At 37.3% G+C, this 27,331-nt stretch overlaps 1 protein-coding gene and 1 pseudogene across 8 annotated transcripts in view; one reads left to right on the top strand and one right to left on the bottom strand.

Annotated features, from left to right (window-relative positions):
* The window catches only part of MAP2K4 (mitogen-activated protein kinase kinase 4), a 120,750-nt gene that overhangs the window by 44,794 nt on the left and 48,625 nt on the right, over nucleotides 1-27,331 (bottom strand). For 6 of the 8 annotated variants that reach the window (XM_005582927.5, XM_005582928.5, XM_074018611.1 and 3 more), the window contains 2 exons: nucleotides 16,010-16,184; nucleotides 2,451-2,570 (listed from right to left, as the gene is read on the bottom strand). In XM_005582927.5, coding sequence (XP_005582984.1) covers nucleotides 2,451-2,570; nucleotides 16,010-16,184 — 295 coding nt within the window. The remainder of the gene's footprint in view (nucleotides 1-2,450; nucleotides 2,571-16,009; nucleotides 16,185-27,331) is intronic. The other 2 variants (XM_074018613.1, XM_074018612.1) reach the window with 1 other exon arrangement.
* LOC123569675 (small nucleolar RNA U3) lies at nucleotides 20,412-20,489 on the top strand (annotated as a pseudogene).

Raw genomic sequence — 27,331 nt, 5'->3', positions numbered from 1 at the left:
ACCTTTGTAACTTGGGGAAATACACTTCTACTATTCACTATTTAAAGGTAAATAATAAAAGTAACCCTTTTCTTGTAAAACTACACTTTTATTGTAAAACTATTGAAAAACTATATTTTTATTGTAAAATATACTATTGTAAAAGTTGTTACTTTCTGCTTTCTTGAAACTTAATCTTTTATTATTCAGAAAGTACCTATTACAGATTGCATTCTAATTTGGGGGGAAAGTTCATGTTTCATCTACTTAGGCATTCCGGGTCTTTGTACAGCTTAACTGTGTAATTCCTAAGCCTTCAACTTATCACGCATCTTATCATATCAAAAATCTTATTTAAAAAGCATCTATATCTATATATATCTCTTCATCTCTGGACCACTTGTAATAAAATAGAAGGAACAGCGAGATTTCTGTCTCTGGAATCCCATCTCTGCCACTTGTTGGCTGTGTAACTTTTGTCAAATACACTAGATTTCATTTTCCTATCTGAAAAAAGGGGATAATACCACCAAATCCCGAAGATTATTGGGAAGAAAATATATGTGAAAACTACAAAGCATTCAACAGATGTTAGTGTTTACAGCTGCATATGTCAACTCCCTTCAACTCTTCTGAGACATAAAACCAAATGTGACTCAGCTATCCATGATAACAAAACCATTAGAATATTGCTCAGACACTACTCCAAGCTTCTGTGCTTTGTTTCCACACCTTTGTCAATCACGAATATGACTTACTCGGCTTTCTTTTCATATAGTCAGACTCCCACACTATCTAGCCCGAGGCTAGGTATGTAAATGGTACTTGAATGATTAAATAAATGAACGAGTGAAATAAATTGGTATATTCCAGCACTATGGAGGTGATTTAGGGTTCAGGTAGAGCTGGGGAAAGTCTATAGTGAAAATGAATACAGCACTGAAAAAACCACAGAATCTAGTTAGGAGAGAATATCTAATTTAGTCCCTAATTAATTATTGTTCTGCATATGGTGTGATGATTCAATGATTGTGAAGAAAAGTTCACAGCTTGGGAATAAAGGGAGGAGGAGATGGTAAGATTCTTGTGCAACATGAAGAAAGTTCCAAACATTTAGAATAACATTACATAATATTTAGGTCCAAGTTATAGTCATGCACATGAATACATGACTGTATACTGATGTAATGGAATCTGATGTGAAATGATGGAAGAAAATTAATAAATTCAGTATATCTGGTCATAAAAATGAATATTCTCATCATTAAAAAGTAAAAAGACAGGAATAGAAAGAAACTACATGAATCTAGAACTAACAATTAGTGATTCAACAAAGAAATGGGAATCTCTCATGAAGTAGAATGTGTTGTTACTAGTTACCTAGTAAGAGTACAGAAAAACAAATAAAAATTTCAGAATTAGGTTTAGAATTAACTAACCTCTAACATCTTTTCCAATTGTAAGATTTCATATATTTCTATTCAGTGCTACATTCAGCCCTGTTTCAAAAATATATATTAATTTTAAAGCCAGTAACAATACAAACCCCAAGGATACACTCTATAATCCGATCCCAAAAAGAGAGTAGGGTTTTTCTTACCAGTTTATAACAACCCAGCTATTCATACTAACATTTGCAAAATGAGAAAGGTACTTTTTTAAAACAGTATTTGAAATGCTTAGCAGTTCAGTTCAAGTCCTACTAAGTATCACAATTTTTGATGGCAGTCTAGGACACCATAATGTATTGCTTCATTTACAGCTCCAGTTCTACTCCTAGCCCAAACTCACTTCCACATTTTAGGCAGCTGGATGACTGGAAATGAGTAAGTGGATTGAGAGCTGGAAGCAGAAATGATAACCCAAGTTGGGACACAAAATAACCAGAGGAAACAGGATTATGAGACCAAGAAATTAAGAGCTTTAGTTTCTACACAAAAATCTGGATAAAAGAATTAGAAAAAAATAATTTACATTGTAATTGTTCATTTCCATGTCTGATGGGTATACTTCAGGATTATGGGCAGGGACACATAAGTGTTTATATTAAATGCAGATATACACTTGATGACAGATGAATAAAAGGTAAAATATAAAGTTGGGCGGGGGGGCATTGCTCAAGGCCCAATGAAAATCTAAAACTGTAGCAAAAGCGCTGATATTTAGAAGTCAGCTGATTTTTCAGGTTCTTAAAGAACATAAAATATTTGTATGAGATTTACAAATGACAGCCACAAATACTAAAATACACACACAAACACACACACACACACACGTATGCGATTCACCCCTTACCCACCACCCCAAAAACAGTCAGAAGTTAATATGTACGTTATCATGGTTACATACTAAGATACTGAGATATTAACTTGTTACTAATATATTGCATTTAAGAATAGAATCAAATCCTGCCATCTTCATTTGTCCCAATTAGATATTCATTAGTCAGCTAAAACCCAATTTATTCCTACCTCTCTGAAGAGTGCACCATAAAACTGAACGATGTATGGGCAATCACTACTCCGCATTACTACATCCAAATCCATAAGAAGTTGTTTTTGTTCTTTTTCATCCACTGTTGACCGAATTCTCTGGAAAAGAATGACAAAAGACGTCAAAAAACCAAAATACTTTTGTCAAAAAAACAATAATTTTTAGTCTCATGGTAGAGAAAAACCTCTACCATGAGACTAAGAATTACCAAGCAAGCTTCACAAATACCAGATATGAAAATTACCATCTTTCCTTACACTTCACAAGAATTACTTTTATCACAGAAAGTTTAACAAACAGCACTCAGAAATCCTTTAAAGGAGACAGGGCAATTTAACCATGAGCATTTACTAACAATGTTGGGAGTTATGCAACGAAGTTCTTAGGCAGTAAAAATTAACCCCCATACGCAAATATAAAGAAAATGATAATGAGTTGTAACAGCTTCATATGAATAATTATACGTAGCTTTATACATACTTTTAATCACCGTTTCAAAATTGTATGGAATCTAGGCATTCAATGCAAGAACATCCCTCTTCACTCACTAGCATCCCCATACCACAGTGTCCTCATTCATAAAGATGGGAAATAGTCCAGAACTGGATAAAGTGAATACCAGTATAGGAGTAGTGCACAGACAAGAATCCAGGTCTCCAAAATCCTAGACTGGGACTCTGTCCTTTAACTGCACTTTCTATACATTAAAAACAAAAAGTTCTACCTGACTCTCCAACCCACGAGTCAGCATGCAGGGCAGCATAAACCTGTGGAAGAAAACCTAAAAATGAGGAAACAGAGGGCTCTTTTTGTCTATTCCTAAGCTGATAAAGCGCTCCTCCATCTACTGCAGACCAGGGATATATTCCTAACCAAGCAGCACAACAATTTCTTTGCACATTTCTAAGAGACTGCCAGAAAACATTAAGTACCCCACCTCCCACCTCTTATTCAGGAACAGTATAGAACACAGAGGTGTTGGGAGGGACAGTTCCCACTGCAATGGAGAGAGAGGAAAGAATCATGTTCAGAAATTATAAAAAATTAATAATAAAATTATAGATTAACATCAAAGCATGCAAACAACTTCTGTTCTCATAAAAAAGTTCACAATGTCACACCACGCCACTGTGTACAATACATAGTATTTACTTACAAGGCAAGTTAGTATCAAAAAATACACAAGGTGGCATTTTGTCTTCCAAAGACTTCGAGGTATCTGTCAATGTTCTTGAAAGGGATGAAGGCAGTCAATTAAATTCTTGAGCCCGTTTTACAGAAAAGCCAGAGGCACAAAGAGATACAAAAGATGTATTTCATGTGACATGAGAATAAGCAGTTGTTTAAGGAACAGAAGTAGGTTCTCTCAGTTTCATTTTTGAGGAATTCCATATATTCCAAACAAATTTAATTTTGCTACTTAAAATTTACAGCTTGCTAGCTACAGTATTTCATAAGCAAATAAAATTTATTAACTGTCATCTATGTTATATACAAAGATTTATCTACAACTTTTATATTAAATATCAATACTCAGATAAACAAGGACTAAAGTAAGAATGAAAAATAGAAACAAAATAAGACTAATTCTATTAATGTTAAGGAAAGTTTCCCTTCTCATTTTGATTATTTTCATAGTTTATGGATTATTAATCTTACTTTTAAATCTACTTCAGCACGTTTGCTCAGAAAGGATATTTTTTAAAAGTCAAAATAGATGTGATCTGTATTTGTACAAAGCATGATGTAATAATTTTTGTAAATATTTTACCTTTATATCTGTTTTTTAAAAAATAACTCTAAAAGTGTAGCTGTGAAAATGCTAATTCAAGAAATTATTTATAAAAGAATCTTAATTATCCTATATATCTAAATTTAAAATAGACGAAGAGTTGTTAATTAGAGACAAGTAGGGAAGAAAAATCAAATAACCCTTTGGTTGGGGAAGATTTCTACCTAATTCTCACTATTAAAAGGTGTTAACAAATGTATTTTTTTCTATTTTTACTAGTATGAATATATTGGCAAATGGAAATACACTAATACACATAAACTACTATTTTAAAAGGTATCTTCTTTACTAGTTTATTTTTTGTTTTGCAAAACTGGTTGTGTGGTATGCTAAATATACATTTGTACAAATATTTATATTTCAATTAGAAAGCATATTACAGTCAAAACCTCAATAGTTATCATCAAGAGCTGACTTTAGGGAGCAAGTCAGTGTCCAAAAACCCTACTGTTACTACAGAAAGGATATATGGATTACATGATGTAAAGGCCTAACTGAAGTTCCAACATCTTACTGATACCTAACACTGAGACAATCTCTGACAGAACTGTTATTAACCAGAATGTAGAGAGTTCCCAGCACAGCTCTAACCTTTGAGATCACTGGCAGGAAAATCTATTCAACTGTAAATATTCTTTAATGTCACTTCTAGTACAAAATAGAACATAGAGCAGCTGAATGGCCTACTAGTATAACATGAAGTTGATCGTGCTTTTCAATAGATCAGCACCTCCCCACACTCTCTGAACATTTTGTCTAAGTATCTGACAGTGGGTAGAAAAGTAGCTGCTGGTATTGCATCTGAATTGTTTGGAATTGAGCAATAACAGCTAACTCTTAATTATACTAATGTTTTAGGGTTGAACTGTAGCATTTACCATGTGAGCAATAAACTATTTCAAAAGGCCTAAAGGACCCCAAAAGGGGATTAACTGCAAACACATGCCTCTAATAGCAGTAACTTCAAATTAGTGATTTTAATAATGCAATAAATAATTCAAGCAGAAGACATAATGACAATCAGCGATTCAAATCAGAGCATACTTAGAGACTAAAGCTACTACCAAGAAAGTTTTTCTAACCGACCATCAGAACTATATCTACGGGAAAGACTTCTACATTTGAATCAAATGAGTCCAGGATCTTCTAACATTAAAGGAGCATAACTACCTAAAAATTGAACACATCAATAAGAACAAACTTCTCTTCCCTTTATAAAGCTGTCCCTAAGAGCACAGAAAAATGGAAGTACAAAGGTGACACCAACTATATGACTTGAAATTCTCATAATCATAATGTTCAGAAGCAACAACCATTGATTAAAAAACCTTGAGTAACAGGAAAATTTCATTTATTTATATAAATTTAAAAGTTAGATAAGGCTGTTTACTTGAGCTCAGCAAACCTTTTTTCCCTGCCAGTAAAAAGTAGAATGAAAACTACAGGAAACCATACAATACTTAAGAAAATCAACTCAAGAACATTAAGTTTTTTATATTATTTTCAAAATCATTCTTTTTCATTATGGGGTTACTGAGCTCTTTTACTGAACACAACTTTACTAACTTAGCATTAAGTTATTACATGCCCCCAGGACAAATTAAATTGTGTTTCTTGAAAAAAAATCCACATCTCTTTCCCAATAATAAGAAGTATTTTCAGATTATTTCAAGTTTTACTTTATTTGGAATATAACATAAAGAAAACATTGAAAATCAAAACAAAAATTACTACTCTACATATATAAGTAGTTTTCTACAGTAAAGAAATTTATAAATTTGAAGTTAATTTTTTTAACTGGTGTCCAAATCTGTATTCAAGGTTGAGTATAAGCCCAGTAAAGCAGGTAAATGCCAGTAAAAACAGCAGGTAGATACACATCAGAAATGCCAACATCGACTCCAATTGAGAATCACTTAGAGACACAGGGAAAGATTACATTCCCAGTTATCTGGCGTTAAGACTATTAACGTTATGCATGGGGTTCTTGTCCAATTAAAAAAAAAATTTCAAAGAACATAATTTTTCTATAACTGCCAGTCCAACTCATGCCATTGGTTGGATCAGCCACAGATTTAGTTGCTGGGAGTTCTGTATGGATTAGGCTGCAGTAATCGAAAGTTAACAAGTCCCACAGGACAAGCTAAAAATTTTCAGTTACAAATGATCCCCTTGCCCTCTACTCCACCTCATCGCAAAACACAGCAACATCCACTTGGTGAACAGTCCCAATCATATAGAAATGTCCCAAATTCCCAGTTGTTGAAAGGTTGCTTTCCTTCTTTTGGTGCAACATGGCACCTAGAAGTCACTCGTATATTTAAATGTTGACAGCTTATAACATCTATTGATCAAAATCTTGAATAATATTTAGCCTCATGTGGAATGCCTCCATTTTTAACAACTTGAATTTAAAATATAAATAACCTTTTACTGATACTGAAGAACTATGTAAAAGTGGTGCTGTTCCAGGTGTCCTCTAACTTTATACTGAGATCTCCAGGGAAGCTCTCTCTTCACACTGACACAATTCTCCAGCCTTGTATCCAAACCCTACCAAATCCATCTCTCACATATGATTTGTTGGTGCTCATCAGGCATGAATGACTAGCAGTAAAACATCGGTAAGTATGAAAAACTTTAAAGCAGACTATGACACATTGTTATAATGAAAAGGGACTAGAGGAACTAATAAAACTAAACTCACTTAAGGACTGGAGTGGAAGAGCAAAGAAAAAGAAACAACAAGAGGATGGAGAGAAACAGGCAGTAGATACTGTCAAGGAAAACTAATTGATTCCCTTCTTACTCAGATATTATGCCTCAATCCCATCAAAATGGTGACTTTTTGTTTGTTTCCCTTCATTTTCTAAATTTGTTTTCATGGGTGGGAAGAGACCGGGAGAAGAGATAGTGGGAAAGAGCACGATGATGAAGTGATCGCTATTAAGAGGTAAGGTTAGGAAGACTCAAATGTGGCAAAGGAGGGCAGGCTGACAACGCAATGGCTAAGGGTGGAGTTGCAGACGAGGCAAAATAAAGGCTCATGTTGTAGGTCCTAAGAAGCAGGTCAACAAGTAGCATTGTGCCTAGATGCTCAATAAATACCTGGCTGATTCTGATAGTGGTCCTTGCCAGTCACCCTGATTCAGAGTTAGCCCTTACATCTCCATGTTAGGGTGCTCAAAGATATCTCAGTTACTAGAGAAATCAGGCACACACACCTTATCCCAAAGCACCAGGGCCTGCCTTGAAATGACCCATTCTGTGACTGCCTGTGTCCTGATGTGACAACTACTGATTCTTCCAGATCAACCCAGTTTTTCTTCCTGCCAAGTCAAGCTAGAGAAAGAAAGCTGTTAGACAGAAAACAAATGCTATCTCTTGAACAATGTGTGTGAAGAGGCACTCTGGGTTACCTGATCCCATTCCTACATGGAGAAAGGGAAAATAAGTCATTATATACTCAAAAGACTCAAGAGTAAAAATCGATTGGATGACAAGTCATATATGCACTTCATTAAAACAGAAGTTCCACAGAGGACATGACAGGTGTCAGTTCCTAGGATCTGAACATTCTAGGCGAAAAGGATATGAATCATCAGCAAACATGTAAGGAATCAAGAACTGAGGAGTCCAGAAAACAACTTTAGAAAGCAGTGGTGCCACAGACACTTGAAAACAGCATCATAATCAAATAAATTTACAAAATGGCTACCAATTCTAACTGATGCTATTTTTGTTTTGTTTTGAAATGGAGACAACGCATGGAGGAATGAGCTGTGAGGGGCATAAGAAATGGGAAAATTGACGTGGAAAGGAATGACCATCAGTCCTGGCAGATCTCTAAATTCTCACATGACAAATTCTTGTCAGGTGTTTGTATGGCTCAGCTGAGGGTCCCAGAGGGCAGTATAAAAAGACAGTAAGAGCAGAGCAGGAGACAGATCTCCCTGCTGCACAGGTACACCTGTAGCTGCTTAGAGAAGTTAGGAATGGGTAGAGTAGTCCAAAGTAAAAAACAGGTGAGTTCCTGGATCAGAAATTAGGACTCAGACACAATGAAACTCAGCAAGGTGATGAATTCAATCATTACAAGAACACAGTATAGGGCTTTAGAGATTATTCCAGGGATCAATTAAAACAAATCGACACAAGATAAAATAGTGCAAGCTACTAGTAATTTGGCCATTAGCAAGGGAAAGCATCATTTTCAATTCACCACCAACCAAAATCAGAATACCAGAAGGTATTTACTCTTCAGCAATCTACGTGGAATCTGCTATAACTAGGTTAGCTAAAGCCCATACTTCAGTGCAGGGGGCTTGTTCCCCTACAAAAGCACCTACTGTCATCTAAGGTTACCAAAAGAATCTCTATTCCGGGCCGGGCACAGGGGCTCACGCTTGTAATCCCAGCACTTTGAGAGGCCAAGGTGGGCAGATCAGGAGGTCAGGAGATCGAGACCATCCTGGCTAACACGGTGAAACCTTGTCTCTACTAAAAATACAAAAAAGTTAGCCAGGTGTGGCAGCGTGTGACTGCAGTCCCAGCTGCTGGGAAGAATGAGGGAGGAAAATGGCATGAACCCAGGAAATGGAGCTTGCAGTAAGCCAAGATTGCGCCACTGCACTCCAGCCTGGGTGACAGAGCAAGACTCCGTCTCAAACAAAAACAAAAACAAAAAAAAAAAAACCTGTATTCCTTATGTCAAGTAATTGCCAGTTGTTGTCCTGTCGAATTATATGATGGCTAAAACCACCACAGCCAAGACAAGAAGCAAATCGAAAGCTCCCTATGACAGTTGTCTACTTTTCGTACCAGGCAGACATCAGTAAGTATTTTATCCCCCATGCAGAAATCCTGGAACTAGTACATGAGCAAACACAACACATGGGACCTCCTCTCCATAGAAAATGAAGAGTGATATAGCAAAGGTTCAGCATTAAAAATCAAAAGAAGAAAAGAACAAAGATTATCTTAATACAGCTGTGGTAATATTTTGAAAATGCATCCAGTTTCTGTGATCTACAAACACCAATACTGCTATGCCATAAACATATCCTTCAATTGTTCATTAAGTAATCCTTGCTAAAGATCCCTCTTAAGGTTACCGTCTATAAATAAAATGTGAAGGGGAGTCCACTGCTAGTCAATGATTGACATCAGATCAACCGAAGTCAGTGATGTAGAGGATAGGAGAGCAAGGATCACACTCCTACAGTGTCCCTACTATTCTGATCCCTACAAATCTGCTGCTTTCCCAGCAAAAATGTCCAGAATTCCATTGTAATACAAAGTTGGAAAATCCTAGAAACCAAAACTGGAAAATCCTAGAAACCATAGCAGCACCTCAATATCCTATCACCTTCCTCTGGGCTGCAGAAAATCTTGGGTATTCTTATTTTCCTTATTTGTGGTACGAGTTCCTCCTTATCAGCCAGAGTCTTCTAAATAGATCACACACGAAAATGGCCATGATTTCTCACAAAGTCATCATTAATAAGGTCAAAGCAGATGGCAACATTAACCAAAACAAACAGTAAAAGAAGCAAGCAAGATATCTGGAATGCTGATCACAGATGTAAATCTTGCTTTCCTGTGAAAAAATAAGTGTCTGTTAAGTCAACTGTTTTCAATTATGAAAGCACATATGGTTTTACTAAGGGCAGAAGAAACAATGCTAATTCTTAATTGCAAAATCACTCAAATCTTTTAAAATCAATTTAATAAACTCTCAGTTGTATCTCAGCCTCATTAATTAATTAATAGTAATGCCCCGTTCTTCTCACTGGGGATACTGAGATCCACTTAATTTTTTTTACCTTACCTTCTGCTACGTATTATCAGAGCACCTGAGAGATAAGTTCCAAAAGCATGTGTTATATTACATTATGGGAAGAGCTGCCCTGAGGACCAAGTTAATGGACAAGTTTGACATGCCTTGGTAAGAGTGGTATCATCTTCTTCCTAACTACGTCATCCACATTTAAAGAAACAATGTCAATCTTAGCACTGAAATTGTTAAGGGTCTAAAGACCATAAATGACAGACCATCACTTCAGTACTTATGACAATAAAGTGAGGTAACAGTAGAAATCTGATATATTCAACAAATTTCAGAGGCATGGTCATAAGATGACAAAGAATGATAGAAAATATGCAGGAAATGTATCAAATACTGGTTCAAATGACACCCATGCAGAGTGAGGTATGGTAATACAGGTTGTTGGCTGGGCATGGTGGTTCTCGCCTGTAATCCCCAGCACTTTGGGAGGCTGGGGCCGGCAGATCACCTGAGGTCAGGAGTTTGAGATCGGCCTAGCCAACATGGCGAAACCCCACCTCTACTAATAATACAAAAATTGGCCGGGTGTGGTGGCACATGCCTTTAGTCCCAGCTACTTGGGAGGCTGAGGCAGGAGAATCGCTTGAACACGGGAGGCGGAGGTTGCAGTGAGCCAAGATTGTGCCACTGTACTCCAGCCTGGGCGATGGAGTGAAACTGTGTCTCAAAAACAAAACAAAACAAAACAAAACAAACAAACAAAAACCAGGTTTTTCTCCAGATAACCAAATAAGCTGGGATTTAGTCCAATGTCAAAATTCATTCAGGTTAACCAAGTAATGGTAGAAAGTTTCAGAAACCAGATCTCTAGAATGTTCAAAAACACATAATGATTGACTAAAATTCACCTAGAGCAACCGTTTCCAAACTGTCTTAATTGTACCCCTATTAATTCCTCGGAGCAGGTGCCCCAAGGGCTTCCAATATGACTATAGGTAGAGTCTCCACTTCCCACCCTCACATAACCCCAAACAGTACTGATTTATTTCTTGGGTTGCACATACAATTCTGTTAGTTCAACAAACTGACAGTCTGAAAAGCACTAACTTGGAGTGACAGCAAAACAAACATACATGTATACTGGGAATAAGCAACCTGAGTTCAAAATCAAGGCTGCGAAGAGGACAGCCCTGCCACATCTCTTGAATGTGCCTCCTCCTGGAAATGCTCTGCTTACACTTTTCATATGACCACCATAGCTTTTAAGCAATATTAGGAAGCATAAAAGAATACAGCTCAGTCAATCACAGATGCCTTAGTCAAGTCACACGATCTGACCAAACGACAACATATTAGACTACAGTCTCAATTCTAAACAAAAGAGCCATGGCATCTGCATCCCACAGGTGATTTGGATAATCAAATATGATCACTGCGGCCCTTTGGAAGTGAATAAAATGGCCTAACAAAGCACTCTATGCCATCAAAAAGGAACTTTTCCAACTGAAGGCCATCCCAGCATCATTCTAGTGCTTTCAGAACATGCAAGACCAGTGTTTAAACACTAAAATGAACCTCCTCAAATCATTATTCATCATCATAATCCCCACTGAAATCATTTGGTAATGGAACTTTTGACAGAAGTGGCATGGTCTCTCCAGTGGCAGGAAAACAAGCCAAGCCATACTTTTCTGATACCTGACTTCCCATACTCGCCGTATTATCTACACCAGGGAGGCCTACCCAACCAGCAAATTAAAGTTCCATTCTGCTCAGAGAACAGCTGAGCTGTGGGCTGCTGATACTGTCAGCAGAGGGCTCTCATCCTTACTATTAAGCATCAGGATTAGGCTGGGTCTCAATTCCAGGTCAAGGACACTAAAGCCAAAATCCAAATACCAAGGAGAGGCAGGATTGCAGGAATCAAAATGAGGTTAACAGGCCAGGATCAGCAAGACTCACATCAATGAAACAGCAGAGTTGAAAGGGTAGAGTTGAGGTTCAAAAGAACAAGACAAGTTAGGCAGATCTCCAACAGAAAGAAAACACTTGAAACTCTTGCATACCAGGTCACATTGCTAACTTAGTCTGGCCTATGCACCTACCCTCAAACAACAGATCTGTTTTTCTTGATTAATCCAGGTAATTTCTCAAGCAGAAGACTGAAAAGTCATCATAATGATCCACAATGACAAATTTAACATGACACATTCTTATTCCCACCTACCTGCTCAATATTATTCAGTTCTTCAATGAGATGACAGCTTTATTACAGTATTAACCCTTCACACAACAATTCAGATTCCATTGCCTGCCATCATCTTTAGTGACAGGAACTTCAGTCCTTATATTCCCTCTCATTTTCATTCTTACTTTTCCACATTCCTTTGGGTTTTCACACATATTCTACAAACATGAAAAGGGCATGCATACCTTCAAGAAGTCAATCTGGACATGAGTCTGCTAGAAAACAGCAGGGAAGCTGGAACTCCAGGCATGCAGGATTTTTTACACTGCAGGCAGAGTCAGGTGGAGAACATACTGTCAGGTATCGGAGGCCTACAATCATTCTTCCCTCTGTCAGCCATCTGAGCTTGTAAGCCCATGGTCTAAGCTGTGACATTTCATTTACTCTTTCTCTTTTCTCCTGTGTCCCTAGATTTTCTGTGGGATCCTGATTCTGATCAGTGATGCTAGGTGTTTCTCCCAGATCTGAATTTCTCTAACCCTAGCTCAGAAACCTAATCCTAATTGCCTCTTCAAACATTTGGTCTGAACTCTGGGCTTTATCCCGCTACATTTAACCCTGCCAGGAGCAAACACCTACTTTATGTAGAGGACAGTGACTATTCACGTATAATGTTTTCATTCAGTGGTTACCCCACCACTGTGCAAAACAGGACACTAAATAAATATTATTTGTAAAGGATATTGATCACAGTCAGAAGTAAATCCCTGGTAAGAGTTGAAGGTTGTCCTCCTGAGCTTTAAGAAACCCCAGAGGCAACAATGGCTTTGCCCTAGGCAGCCCTAAGACTAGTCACTCAGGCACAACTATACAAATTACACCCACTCACAGGAGAGCAGACCCTTTCCCCAAGCATGTGCAATTAAAACTAATGGATAAAAAATGTTCACATCTTAGGTCCTAATGCAGGAACTCACTGATAGCCTGGGAGGCTGTCCTCAAACCAAAGATCAAAAACATGTTTTAAGTATAACTCTTACAATGTTACCTCACTAAATCTGATTATATCATAACTGATTTTTAGATTAAGTCTTTGGGGTAATTATTTCTGGTTACTAAGAAGTCACCTTTTTCAAATACTTCTTACATATGGCAAAATAAATTTGGGGGAGGATTTCCTCAAAACCAAAAATGAGGAATAATACAAAGAAAAAAATCAAGCTAATATCACAGTTCACTTTTCTATAGATACTGAAAGTAAACATCTAATACTGCAGTTTAACATCTAATAAAGCATCTAATAAAGCAATCCTTCTTTATTCTCAAAGTGCATATTAAGATGTTAGCACAGTTACTTCAAGTGTGTTTCTCATTTCACCAACAGCAATGGAAAGCTCTCAGCTGTGTGAACCACTGTCTCATGGTTCCTTCAACTGTAAAGTCTCAAATCAAACTCCTCCTTAATCATATACTGATTCTGTATATTTGTGCCTGTCAATCCAGTCAATGTACCTAAGTGAGGAATGAATGAACTCTCTCAAGTGTGATCAAAGACTATTCTTTGAAGAAACCAACAATAAATATATTCTTTAATTCAGAGATGGCATACATCAGTCATCAACTGGTATCAAATTTTAATGCATATTAATGCAAAAACATTTATTCTTTCGGTATTAATAAAGTCACGGAATCCAAAGGTACTCCTCATCTATATGTTAATTGATGTGTTGTATTGCCATCCTCTCCCATCCCCAACTGCTACGCGTGTTCAAGAATTTGAGATGGTAAACAAAGCTAGGTAGTACCATGTGGTGGGTATACATGTGACAGCAACCAGTTTGTAGGTCTCATGACTGCCTTGAAAGTTCTTCCTGTACAGCTGGGATTTTTAATAGCATCCCAACTGAAGCTGTCACAGTAGCCACTGATAAGGTAAAATTACAAATGATGGACAACAATTTCCTATTTTCATTCTTGAATTCCTACAAAACTTGAGTAAGCATTATACAACCCAAAATATTATCAAATTAATCAGTGAGAAAAACTTTTAAATGTCAAAATGAAGTACCTTCTTTTTACCTTTATGACCTCTTTAACAATGGCTAAAATCAATCCGTATTACTAAAACAGTTTATAATGTTCATCAGCAAAGTTGAAGCACACATAACACAAACTGTAAAAAGCAGGAAATAATTTGTTTAAATTACTTTCCCTAGTACCTGAAAGAAAAGTTTACAACTTTAACTATATAGGAAACCTTTCCCTTAAGATCCAGCCAACTAAAACTGGATGTCACACACAGGTAGCACAAAAGGACAATACAACACTCATCCAGGAGTCTAAATAAAATGATTCTTTCCACTTATACTGCAGTGGCACAAGACAGGAATACGGAAATCACTGCATATTCCAAGAAAACATTTTATTTTAACACATAATGCAGAGTTCTTCACCTGTGCATCTTCAGAGGTCTGTGGTTTGTATGTAAAATGTTGTATATATATACATCTGCCTACGAAAAGTCTATAGTTCTCACCACATTTTAAAAATACAGCCAAAAACAATGTTAAGAACCCATAGAGAGAATCATAAAAATTTTCCCCACCACTAATTTAACATTACTTTCATATGACCCAGTAAAAAGAAATGCTCAACAATGAAGGATACTAAAATAGTTACAGTAAGGTTTGGCTCACAACAGACTTCTACACAGAAAGCATTTTATTTTAATATAAATTCATTCTCAAATGTCAAGAAAAAACTAAGGACTCTTATCAACCACTCTGACAAACTCTCAAAATAGGACACTAATAGGAAGATGATTAGCTTGGACTATATGCAAATCCATTCTCAATTCTTGTAAACTGAAACATTTTTGTTCCCATAGGAATTTTAAGCTCAGAGAGGGTATGGCCACAGCTAGGTTTTTTTTCCTTTGTTTTTGCAAGTTGTTCCCGCTCTTGCTGATTTTCCTGAACTATCTTACATACAGCAAAGATTTGTTAAACATCTAAACAAACAAAAGAATAAGTTACAATTACATGAAACCACTAGGAGTCAAATGGAAACCACCAATTCATTACAGGTACCAGCCTAAGCTTGCCAGGTATAGTCTATGGATCAAATTTCCTTTTCTGGCCATTTTTTTCTTTTTAATGAACATATTAAGTGGCACGACACTCACAATCAGGACAAAATGTGACAACATTATCACAAGGTATGCATTTCAGTACAACTTTAAAACCAGGGAACAGGGCAGTACTGAGTAGAGATGAAATAAACAAACAGAAGCCGAGCCGGTCAGGACCGAGTAAGGTTGAGGTTAGTGGCAACAGCATGTGCGTGGTTTCCAGGAAACCTTCAGTAAGACTGCTGTTAGCCCTAGCCCCGCACCTTGCCCAACCCAGTGTGCTGCGTCTTCTTCCAGCTCCCGCCTGGCTCAGTGCAGCACTGCCCTGCTCCCAGGGGTGCAGCCGCCCAGCCTGAACTCACCTTGGCAGTAGAAGGGCCTGAAGTTTAAAACATGTTAATGCATCATGCCAAAATGCAATCAACATGCACACTTCATACACTCATGTTTCCAAAGAGATAGAAAATGTGCCACCAGTAAGAAACCTCTACACAGAACACCCTCAAAGGAGTTGGAGAAACAAGTTTTTAAACACCCACATTTACCACAAAAGTAGGAACACAACAACAGTGGTATTACTGCACCATGAAATTTCACCTAATGGATTAAAGTACCAAAAATAATCATGGCATCACCTACTTTAACTGCCATTATTTGCCCACTTGGTTTGTGGACCATTTTGTTGACAGAACCATAAGCTCCTCGTCCAATTTCTCCAAGGTCTTTCAAGTCCTCTGCAGTGAAATCCCAGTGTTGTTCAGGGGAGATCTTCAGTTTTCCTGATGACTCAATGCTGTGTGTTCTCAGTCTCTCTCTGTTAAAATATTGGGAAGCAATTTTTCCACATTTTAAATAGGTTTTAACTTTTTTCTTTTAGTACTGATTAATGTGTGGGAAAAATGTTTTCTAAATTACTAAAATAGTCTGACCTCCAGGTTTTTGAAGTTTTTCGTTTGTGTCATCCTGGTTTTTTACACACTGGATTAAGAATGATCTAGATTTAGGTAGTCAATAGACATAGCTTCAATGGGATTCATAAAAACAAATTCCCAAGAAGACTTAAACAATTCCCATTTATTAATTCTGTGGATCAGTTTTCATTTCTAAATATAAGATCTTATTCAAACTTGGATAAGGATTTATCCAAAGAGCATCATCAAGTGAGAATCCCAAGAGCTGCGAACGTCATTGAGAAACAGTTCTTATCCTATCTTACCCAACATTAGTTATTCCAGTGCCTCGATCTTCAGTTAGTACAACTATTCCCAAAGTTGGCTGTACCTTACAATCACCTGGGGGAGATTTTAAAAATCTCAATGCCCAGGTATCATCCCATAGCAATTAAATCTGAATTATCCAGGGACAGGAGTCAGAAAACAGTATTTTTAAAGACCCCCAGATGATTCCAGTAATGTTTGGGAAATAGTGCCTTAGTATACTGTCCCGTTCTTGTTAATACCATGCTGAGGTGGGAGAACAGTCAACTGAACAGCTAGCTGGCTCTAAGAGGAAAATTGCCATGTGCTATTCGAAATTGAAATTTTCAGCCCTGGTTCGATAAAGCAATGGGATAAAAAATAAGTGGCTCATAGACAAAAGAGCTCACTCATTACATATTTCCATTAAATAAAAAATCATCTCCAAAATCTCAACCTGGAGATCAAAGTATTAATTTCTAACCATGCTTTATAAAAAAGTAAATCCAATGAAAAATGTAAAACCAATCTGTTTCTCTCTCTTGCTCTCTCTCTCTCTCACACACACACACCCCCCAAACCCAATGTGTAGGAACAAACTATCAACCACACACACAATGAAAACAATTCATTAAATATCAACTACATTTTTCAGTTTCATACAAAATGATCAAGATTTCTTTTTAACTCTGATCCTATGAAACCAACAGGAAAAGTTTATGTGCTTGGTCATTTATTTTTCTTCTTGCAAAATTTAGGAATGTTTTCTCCAATCAGTAGAATGGTTTTCTGTAGCAACTTTTAAGGTTCCCCAAAAACTTAGAACTTTAAAATCTACCCCCACCCCGAGAATAATCGTATGTTCTAATATTAAGGTTCAAAGTTACACTTCAAAGATTCATACACTTGGTCTAAATAACAATTTACTATATCAGTGTTCCAAGTAACAGACTTTCAAATCATCCTAGGTGATAACACCAGCTTTCATTCATTCAAGTGCTTTTCAGTTCAAAATCCTTTCACCCATATTATTTGATACTCTAGCATCCAGAGTCACAAGAAGCCTGGAAATCAGTAGCATAAGTGACCATTTAGGTGAAGATGAAGCCGGAACTGATCTTTTAGGATGGAACTCAGGTCTAGGCAAAAATAGGAAACTTTTCTTGGTAATCTTTTTCATGAAGTAGACGATTAAGCCTGAAAAAAGTTCTAACATGAAGAAGTTCCATGTATAATGATTACTGTTCTATAACCTTTGGCAAATAAACACTATCTCAATGGCATAGTTTAATTACTGGTGAAATATACAGCACCAATCTACCCCTGAGGGAAGCTGGAAAAAAGTTAATTAAGATTACTTGTAAATCGGAAGCAAAATTTTATAAAGTGTTCGCTAATTGAGGGGCTGTGGCAGACAGGCTCCAGGAAGCCCCCATGATCCCCACCTTCTTAGTGTTCATATTTTTGTGTAGGTACTTCTCTTTGAGTGTGAGTGGGACCTGTGACTTGCCTCTAACCAAGAGAATATGGTAAAGATGATGTACTATGACTTTCATGACTACACCGCTATATAATACTTATGCTAGCATTCTTGAGAACTGAAATGAAAGATACTTCATTACTATACAGAAATTACAGAATGAAAATGGTTACAATATTATCTCTATTACTTTAAAGATCAAATTTTAGTATTTATGGAATATCTCGACTAATTAGTTTAGCTCACTGTAGTTTTTTTGTATAGTTCCTGGATAAAGTCCCTTTTTTTCTTTTTGAAAATGAACAGGTTGAAAGCTAAGTGATACAGGGTATCTACTTGGGCTAATATCCAAAAATTGAATAAGGTACCAGATGCACAATTCTGTAAACATACTAAATGCAACTGAACTATACACTTTAAATGTGTGAACTGCAGAACGTGAATTATATCTCAGTAAAGCTGTTAAAAGAGGAGAATGTGATTCCTACCCAGAGTTCCAAGTTTCTCATTTACAAAGAAAAAGTGCTGTAAAAACACAGAAAAACATGCCACGGTTATGACATCAGCAAGCCATGTTCATACATTCATCTTTATACTGGGCTAGCAATCTTTCCAGTAAAACTGAGTCCATTTCACAGCAATTGTTTTAACAGTTGGTACAACCACAATGGCTTCCACAGAAGGGCTATACGCAGATACAGTACTGGAGTGACTAGACACAGGAACCAGACCAGAACCTTACCATTAAACTCTGCAGTCAATCAATTTCTGTCCTAAACTATGTAAGCGGCCTAGGAAAGAAAGAACATAAACAGTAGAAAACACACCCCATGAGAAGATTGGTGAAAAATAGAAACCAATAAAGATGCAAAGTTGCCCTTATTTGCTGATAAATATTTCCCTACAATTATACTCTTAAAGAAAAAAAAAAAGTTCCCTGACTTTTCCTTGGGATATCACTTTCTTGAGAATGGGGACTATATTTTATCAAAAATAATTCCTAGTACAATTGGATTGTTTGTAACACAAAGGATAAGTGCATGAGGGGATGAATACCCAATTTCCCATGATGCGATTATTACACATTGCATGCCTGTACCAAAACATCTCATGTACTCCCATAAATATATACACCTACTATATACTCCCCAAAATAAAGATAATTCCTAAAATCCCTCATCTTTCCCTTCATAATTTTCTGTGCATTATTTTATACAGATCACCCTTACCTGCCTCCAATGAACACTTCATAGGATTCCAACCCCAAGGTTCTCATTACCAACCTGGAAAACTCAGACAACAGCCACTGTGGCAGTAACTATCAGCTGTCACCCAACATCCATTCTCCTCTTCATCCTCCCTAACAAGATCCTCGTTTACTTGGGGCAGCAATGCACCCAGCTAAAAGGCTACATTTCCCAACTACTATCAACTGAACTGTGTTCCCTCTCAAAATCAACATGTTAAGGCCCTAACCCCAAACGTGACTGTACTGAAGACAGGGCCTATAAGAAGATAATGAAGGTTCAATGAAGGTTAATGAAGGGTGGGGCCCTAATCTACTGGGATTAGTGTCCTTACAAGAAGAGAGACCACAGAGTTCACTCTCTTCTCACATGTGCAAAAGGTCATCTGAGCTCACAGTGAGAGGTGGCCACCTGTAAACCAAGGGAGGAAGCCTCAGGTTAAAACCTACCTTGCCAGCACCTTAATCTTGGACTCTCCAGTCTTCAGAATTGTGAGAAATAAATTATGTTGTTTAAGCCACCTAGTGTGTGGTATTTTGCAGCCCGAGCTAAGTCACCAACATTCCTTGCAGTTAGAGGTGGAAAATAGGAACACAGTACTTAAAAGGAGCTAACTCAGTTGGAAAAAAGACTCTTGTTCTTTTCCTCCAACCTCCTTGCTGTTGCCTGGAATGTAGGTAATGACTAGAGCTCCAGCCACCCTCAATGCCCTGCAGAAGTGAAATAATGTCCTGAGAATGATGGAGCAGAAAACAGCACTGACTCCAATAACAATGAAGCCACTACACCAACCCTAGCCTTCCTATCTCCAGACTTTTCTATGGAAAAGGGAAATAAATTATCTGGTTTAAGCCACTATTTGTTCCTATCCTGGTTGTTGTTTAGATGCAAACAAACTTACTTTTAATTAATACAGCCCCTAGCATTATTTTATTTCCCAATGACTCTCAAAGAAGGTAGTGCCCGGACACCTCCAGCATCAGCAGCAGTTTGGTCATCACAATCAAAGGGAAGTGCAATTAGCATTTAGTGGCTGGGGGCCAATGATGCTAACTGTCTCCAAATCCACAGAGCAGTTCTAGACAACAGGCCAAAAGTATTTCCTTGAATAGAATCTTAAGACTATACTTTCAGGGGTCATTTCTAGAGTTCATTACTGGAGAAGTGTCTCTGAACCTGTAGAGCACCTAACACGTTTTCATTCTCCTGAACTCATTCCTGATGTCTGATACCCTGGTTGAAAACAATTCAGTAAAGCATCCTGCCTCAGAATGACTTTCCTATCATCCTTCATGTGTCATTCCAAGGTTTCTTCATGAGTCACTACAAGTTCTCTAGTCCATACCACAGTACCCCGCAAAAAACACATGAATAAGGCAATACAATCTGATTAAGATACACACACACAAAATACACACACAGAAAAAATACACACACAAAAAAAATTCTTAACTCTGGTGTCCCTGATTTCAGAGCCTTACTATTCCACATCTAATAATTCTTGGTTCCCAGAGACTTAGCAGTTCCACGTTCTAGAGAAAACACACACACATACACCCGGAAAAACTGCCACAGATGTCACAGACATTCAAAAGAAGTGAAATATGAATGGTCCTAACTTTTTCAAAACATGCAAGATTATAGATAGAATACTTAATATAGGGCATGAATTCATATAATACAGGCCTTATTAAAAGTACAATTCAATGTACAGAAATTATATTTTGATATCAGATTTATCTTGTTAGATTAAAATCTGAAAACTAATTTTTTTAAGCCTACATATTTGCACTGAAATCCTTCCTGATTGTTATCTTCTGGCTAGAAATGACAAATGTATCTGTTAACCTAAATTTAATACTGAATTAAAATTATTGTTTTTTAGTTGTCCTTTCATTGACCCAGACTAATTTACTAGTCTGAAATTTCTGAAATCCTACAGATTAAAAAAACACACAAACACACAAAGAACTGTGACATAATGTCCCAGAACATCAATCAGACTGGACACTGAGAAAAGCTGTATTTCTATACAATGTCTAATAAAGCTGCCTGGGACTTCGTAAATAGGCAGGTAGCCTTGCTTTTTTAAAGAAATACAGTGGCCAGTCAAGTACGGTTATTAGGACAGCTCTAGCCACGTCGTCTACCTTCACCCCTACCCTCTATTAGATGCAGTGTGTTTGCTGTGCAAATTCAGCAGCAGGACCAGAACTTGAACTGCTTTTTCCAACCGGATTACCGAATCTAAAATCCCTCCTAAAGCTACAAAGGTAGAAGATAAAAAGGAAAATGGAAAAATCAATAATAATCCAGAAAAAAACCAATATTCACAATTTAGTACATATTACTTTGTATCTTTCTATACTATGGGAATAGGTTGCAAAAATAGCGTATTATACCTACTGCTCACAGATTTCACTTAACACATTTTAACACAGTCATTAAATAATTGGTATCACTACTGGAATGGCTGCGTACCAAGCCTGCACTGATTTAGGAGTACTATCAGCCAAAAGGTGCCCACTGTACTTAGTCGACAGCACCTTTTTCCTCAGGCCAATTTGAAAAGTGTTAGAGTTAGATCATTCTTTTCAACTGCTAGAGTTGAACATTCTTATGCTATCTGGTGAACAAACGTGTCTTTTTTTCTGATGATTAACTGACTAAGATAGCACCCCTGAGCCCTCCTAGCCCAGGTGTTTGTTTTGTTATCGCTGCTTCTACTAACAAGTTCCTTACCTATTAACACCATCAACCCTTGTCCTGCATTGCAAATATTTTCCCAGTTTGTGGTTTACCTTCCCTTGTGTTTATGAATTTGTATTTTTAAGAAATTCAGTAATTGGTATGCTTTCAAATCAATGACTGCCTTCAAATTCTTTTGCTGTCGTGTAGTATCATTTATATTCACAACTGCATCAAAAGGGATTTCACTCTACCAGTGCTTTTCAGGTCCCTAGCTATGTCTTTCCCTTATCTGTCCCTTTTCTATAATCTTGCTGCCTATCCATCCAGTCTGTTTTCTCCTTGAGATTTTTCCAATCCATTTTTATAAACGCCATGACTTCTTTCACTGTATTAAGAATGTCAGTCACTATTGTAAGAAACTATTTTGAATCCTGCAAGATATCTTGTTTGGAGATGCTCTTTCTCAAAGTCTTCAAGATATTATTCCCTAGTTCCACAATTCCTGTTTCCGTCTCACAGTGAGAGTCAATGTGGCACCTTCACTTGTCCTACTATGAAGTATCAGGAGACAGACTTACCCTCATACCTAAAACAACTGAAAAAAACAGAATGTACAGGCAATCTGGAAGACACTGGAAATCATCAGGAAACAAAGGGCAGCAGACACTGAAAGACAGGAAATATGTAAGATGAGCCCTACAATTGTCCCCAGCTTACTGCCTAAAGAGTTCACCAACTGTGATACAGGGAGGGGGATCTAGGCAGATCCTGGCAGTGCCCTTGTGTTGAGGACAAGGATCTGGGAATCTAGGGAGACCAATGTAGCCAGAGTTCACATGGCAGAGTACAGGATAAGAGAGAGCTACACAGAAAGAGAACCCCACAGATATGCAGAGGGCCCTCCTTGATCAGTGGATGATTGTGAGGAACGTATACAAGCCTGAAGAAGCAGCCACCTAAAAGGATTAAGAGGGAATCATACCCAGGCTCATACAAGGCAGTTCCTATTCTTAACCATTGGAGTGGAAAACTTCCTGATTGGAATCCAACACAGTAGTTAGAAGGATTTTACCTTACTAGTGAGGCAAAATTACCTCTAGAGTAGTCTCATCTGCGAAAGCTAAAAAGCAAGACCTGAAAGGATCAAAGTATCTCCAAGTAACTTAACCAAAGAACAAAACTCAAAAACATTCATGAAAATACAAAAACAGCCATCACACAATAATCTCCAGCACGCAACCTAAAATGACCACAGTAAACAAAACAGCAGAAAAACATGACCCGTAATGAAGAGGAAAACATCAATCAATTGAAACTGACCCAGAAATGACAAAAATACTAGAATTAATAAAGACAATGAAACATTTACTACGTTCCATATATTAAAAAACTAAAGGATGGATAGAGTATGTTAAATATAGACGTGGAAGAGAGAAAGAATAACCAAATCAAATGTCTAAACATAAAAACTGTAACAAGAGGCCAGGCGCAATGGCTTATACCTGTAGTCCCCGCACTTTGGGAGGCCGAGGTGGGCGAATCACGAGGTCAGAAGTTTGAGACCAGCTTGGCCAACATGGTGAAACCCTGTCTCTACTAAAAATACCAAAAATTAGCTGGGCGTGGTGGTGGGCACCTGTAATCCCAGCTACTCGGGAGGCTGAGGCAGAAGAATCTCCTGAATCCAGGAGGCGGAGGTTCCCAGTGAGCCAAGATCACACCACTGCACAGGCGACAATGTGAGACTCAGCCCAGGCGACAATGTGAGACTCCATCTCAAAAAACAAACAAAAAACAAAAACAAAAAAACCCACTACAACGAGAAGGAAGAAATTCTGGGAATGATGGATATGTTAACTTGACTATGGTGATGGCATCACAGATGTACACATATGTCAAAACCTAGCAAATGACATGCTTTAAATATATACAGTTTATTCTATGCCAATTATACCTCGATAAAACTGTTGAGAGAAGGAGAGAAAGAAAAAGAAGATTATCTTTGGGCTGCACTCTACTTGTCTGATAGGGATTTGCCCATTACATGCCTATGGTTCAAAGGCAGATTTGAGATATCTAGATCTAGTATATTACGAATTAGAGCACTCATTGCTCCCATGGTAAATTCTCCTCTCTCCAACTTCCTTGGTCTCTAATACTGTATTCTGAACCGACAACAGCAACAGAAAAATACAATCCTTAAGTCTATACTGGGCAGCACAGCAGCACTATACTGTTACTACAATCCTTCTCTACTTCTACCTAGAACACTTTACTCATAATGACCACACTTCCCAGATAAGAATTCGTCAGCATCCATTTCTCCTCCCTCTTCCCATCCCTCCCCAGTTTTTTTCTGGTAGTTACTAGTATGGGCAGGAGAAGAAATAAACATGAAAAGGGATGAAGCCTCTGCTATAAAAGAAACCCTAGGTAAAAATTTTCCTTATTCTGGCTGTGTTACTATTAGAATCCATTATTAGATCCTATAGGGAGTTAAGTTATCTTAATTTTCAGTGTTTCATATTTTCATCTATGTTTCTTAACAAATATTTTAGCAGGACACTGCTACTCATATATCATTTTGCACTACAAACCTCAAATTGCTTTTACAAAGTCAGAAATTTAGTTCTTAAAGCAAATTAAAAACCAAGAGTCTCACGACTTTTCATTTGTGATCTGTTAGCTAATTCTTAGTACTATTACTATGTGAGTTGTGTTTTGAACACCTACTTATTAAACATCCTCAAGCTTACTTTTATTATTTTTGAGACACTTACCTAAACATGTCAACGAGAAAAGGAAAACAATTTTATAGAAATAAATTCTATATATAGACACATTCATTTTACATCATACAAAGACTTGAAATCTAGGGTATTCATGAGTACCTTATACTGCTTAAATTTTAGCCTGTACATGTGAACTATGATCAACCAGCTTAATTTAATCCCAATCTATGCTTTACACCTGATTTTATTCTAGTTCCTTATGATATTGTTATCATATACTCATGATACTAACAGAAAAATTAAGAGTTAAAGTCTAGTTGTAGTTGGATTCAAGGGAATTTGCGTCTTTCTATGAAGCTATTTAGGCAGACAATTCAAATGTTTTGCTAAAGGAAGAAAAGAAAAACTTTCATTCCCATGGCTTCCAATTTGGTGTTCAGAATATACATGGTCACAGACTAACAGAATTTGATTAGAAAGAAAACGCGGACTTCACTCTTGTCCTTCTAAGAAACTTCCTGAAAATACTGTATTGGGCTTCGTCTTCCTCCTCTGTGCCCATGAAGGTTGAAATCAAGATACACCTAGTCTCTGCCAAACTCCTGCTCTACAGTCCTAGTAACACTCTCAAAAAAGTATATTAGGCTAGTTTGGTACTGCTTACTTACTCTTAGTGAACCCTAATTTGGCTTAACCATTTGTTTAATTCTTCTGATGATCATCTCCATAAAGTCTGTATCAGAAGTTTCATTTCAAAGTGTGCAGGTGAGAATATAGGCAATATTAGGTGGCTTTTCTCTGCAGCTCCAGCACCTACACTGGAATCCCTTGCCTACTATTTGATTCTTCACCATGTGAATTCATCACTTTTTAAACATTTCAGAATATACTCAAATATCGTAAATGAGACTTCCAGGGAATGCAAAGATAGATATCTACCACTGTTATTATGGTTTACAAATATGCCCATATGAGAAGAGGAAAAATATCACAGACCTTCTCTCCTGCCTAGGCCAACAGTTTGTATACTCCCACAATGACAAGAAGGCTCTCAACAACAGCCAAGTCTCAGGTTCACTGGTCTTTACATTGGTGTATACTTTCTACACTGCCACTCCTCTACTTGCTTATTAAGTCTATTTCTTTTGAATCATATATATATTTCCCAGTGCCATAATTTAGCCATGAGCCATCCCTCAAAACTGTGATTTTTGTTTTCGTGCCAACTATTTTTCATTAAAATTTCAAATTCATGTTGTTGTTTTTTTGGAGGTGGGAGTTAAGTGGAGAAAAATATGAAGAGACAAGAAGAGAACGATATGAAGCATCAGGCACTGGTCTTCATCAGCTTTCTGAGAATATTTTAGTCGTCTTTCTCCTGTGACTTTTCTAGTACTCCCTTTACTCTACTGGTTATGTTTGTGTCACAAAAGCTATCTTCTATGATTCAACTATGCCTCTATCACCTTGCCTTTGAAACCTGGTTTAATATCTTCTCCAGCAGGTCAAAGGAAACACTAAGAACTGGCTATCCCTAATATACAATGTGACTTAAGCCAAAACCCAGTTCTTCAATACCATCTGCACACACACACACAAAAGATATGTCCATCCAGAATCTCAGAAAGTAACCTATCTTTACAGATGAAATTAAGGATCTCAAAAAAGAGATTCTGGATTAGGTGGGCACTAAATAAAGTAACTGTTCTTATAAGAGACCAAACAAAGAAAAGGAGAAGATAGAGATACACAAGACAGACACTGGGGAAGAAGGCGATAGAGATTATGGTTACGCTGCCACAAGCCAAAGAAGAGCAGCAGTACCAGAAGCTGAAAGAAAGGAAGGATCCTCCCCTAGAACCTTCAGGAGAAGCATGGCCCTGCCAACACCTTCAGATTTCTGGCCTCTAGAACTGTGAGAGAATAAATTTCTGTTGTTTTAAGCCACCAAGTTTGTGGTAATCTCACAGAAGCCTTGAAAAATCCAGTACACCATCTAAATCACGAGTTACAAACTTTTTCTGTAAAGAACCAGATAGCAAATATTTTAGGCTTTGCGGGGATGGGTGTGGCTATGTTCCAATAAAACTTTACTTACAAATACAAGCAAACAGGATGGATTCAGTTCATGAGCTGTAGTTTGCTGACTACATGATATAAATGATACCAAATGATATCTAGCAACCTAAATTGCACCTATCATGCAAATAATCTAAATCATATTTTCTATATCCTTTTTCTCTTTCAAATTTATAATTATGCTCTGTATGACAGGCACCTTCAATTATCTGCCCAAATCCTATAGTTTTGTTTCCAGAATTTAATCTCAAGATACATTTCAGAATTTTTCTTGAAAATCCCCCACCAATCAACAGGGAGTGGAATTAGGGGCAGAAACCCTCCTAGGATTCTCTCATCACTGAGGTAAGTACACTAAGATGTCAGCAAACCTCCTTGTTTAATATCTTGGACATCTCTCATATCTACCTATCTTTCAGCAAGTAATAGGTAATTATCTTAACAGATTTCTTCTTCCTGGACACGAGAACTTGATTTCTCAAACTTGACAATGTCTACTATTTTCCTTCAATAAATAAATATCTTCTTGTGCCTAG

This window comes from Macaca fascicularis, chromosome 16 (assembly GCF_037993035.2).
Source record: "Macaca fascicularis isolate 582-1 chromosome 16, T2T-MFA8v1.1".
Lineage (NCBI taxonomy): Eukaryota > Metazoa > Chordata > Mammalia > Primates > Cercopithecidae > Macaca > Macaca fascicularis.
Note: the sequence above shows the minus strand (reverse complement) of the source record. Positions and strands in the feature narration are given on the sequence as shown.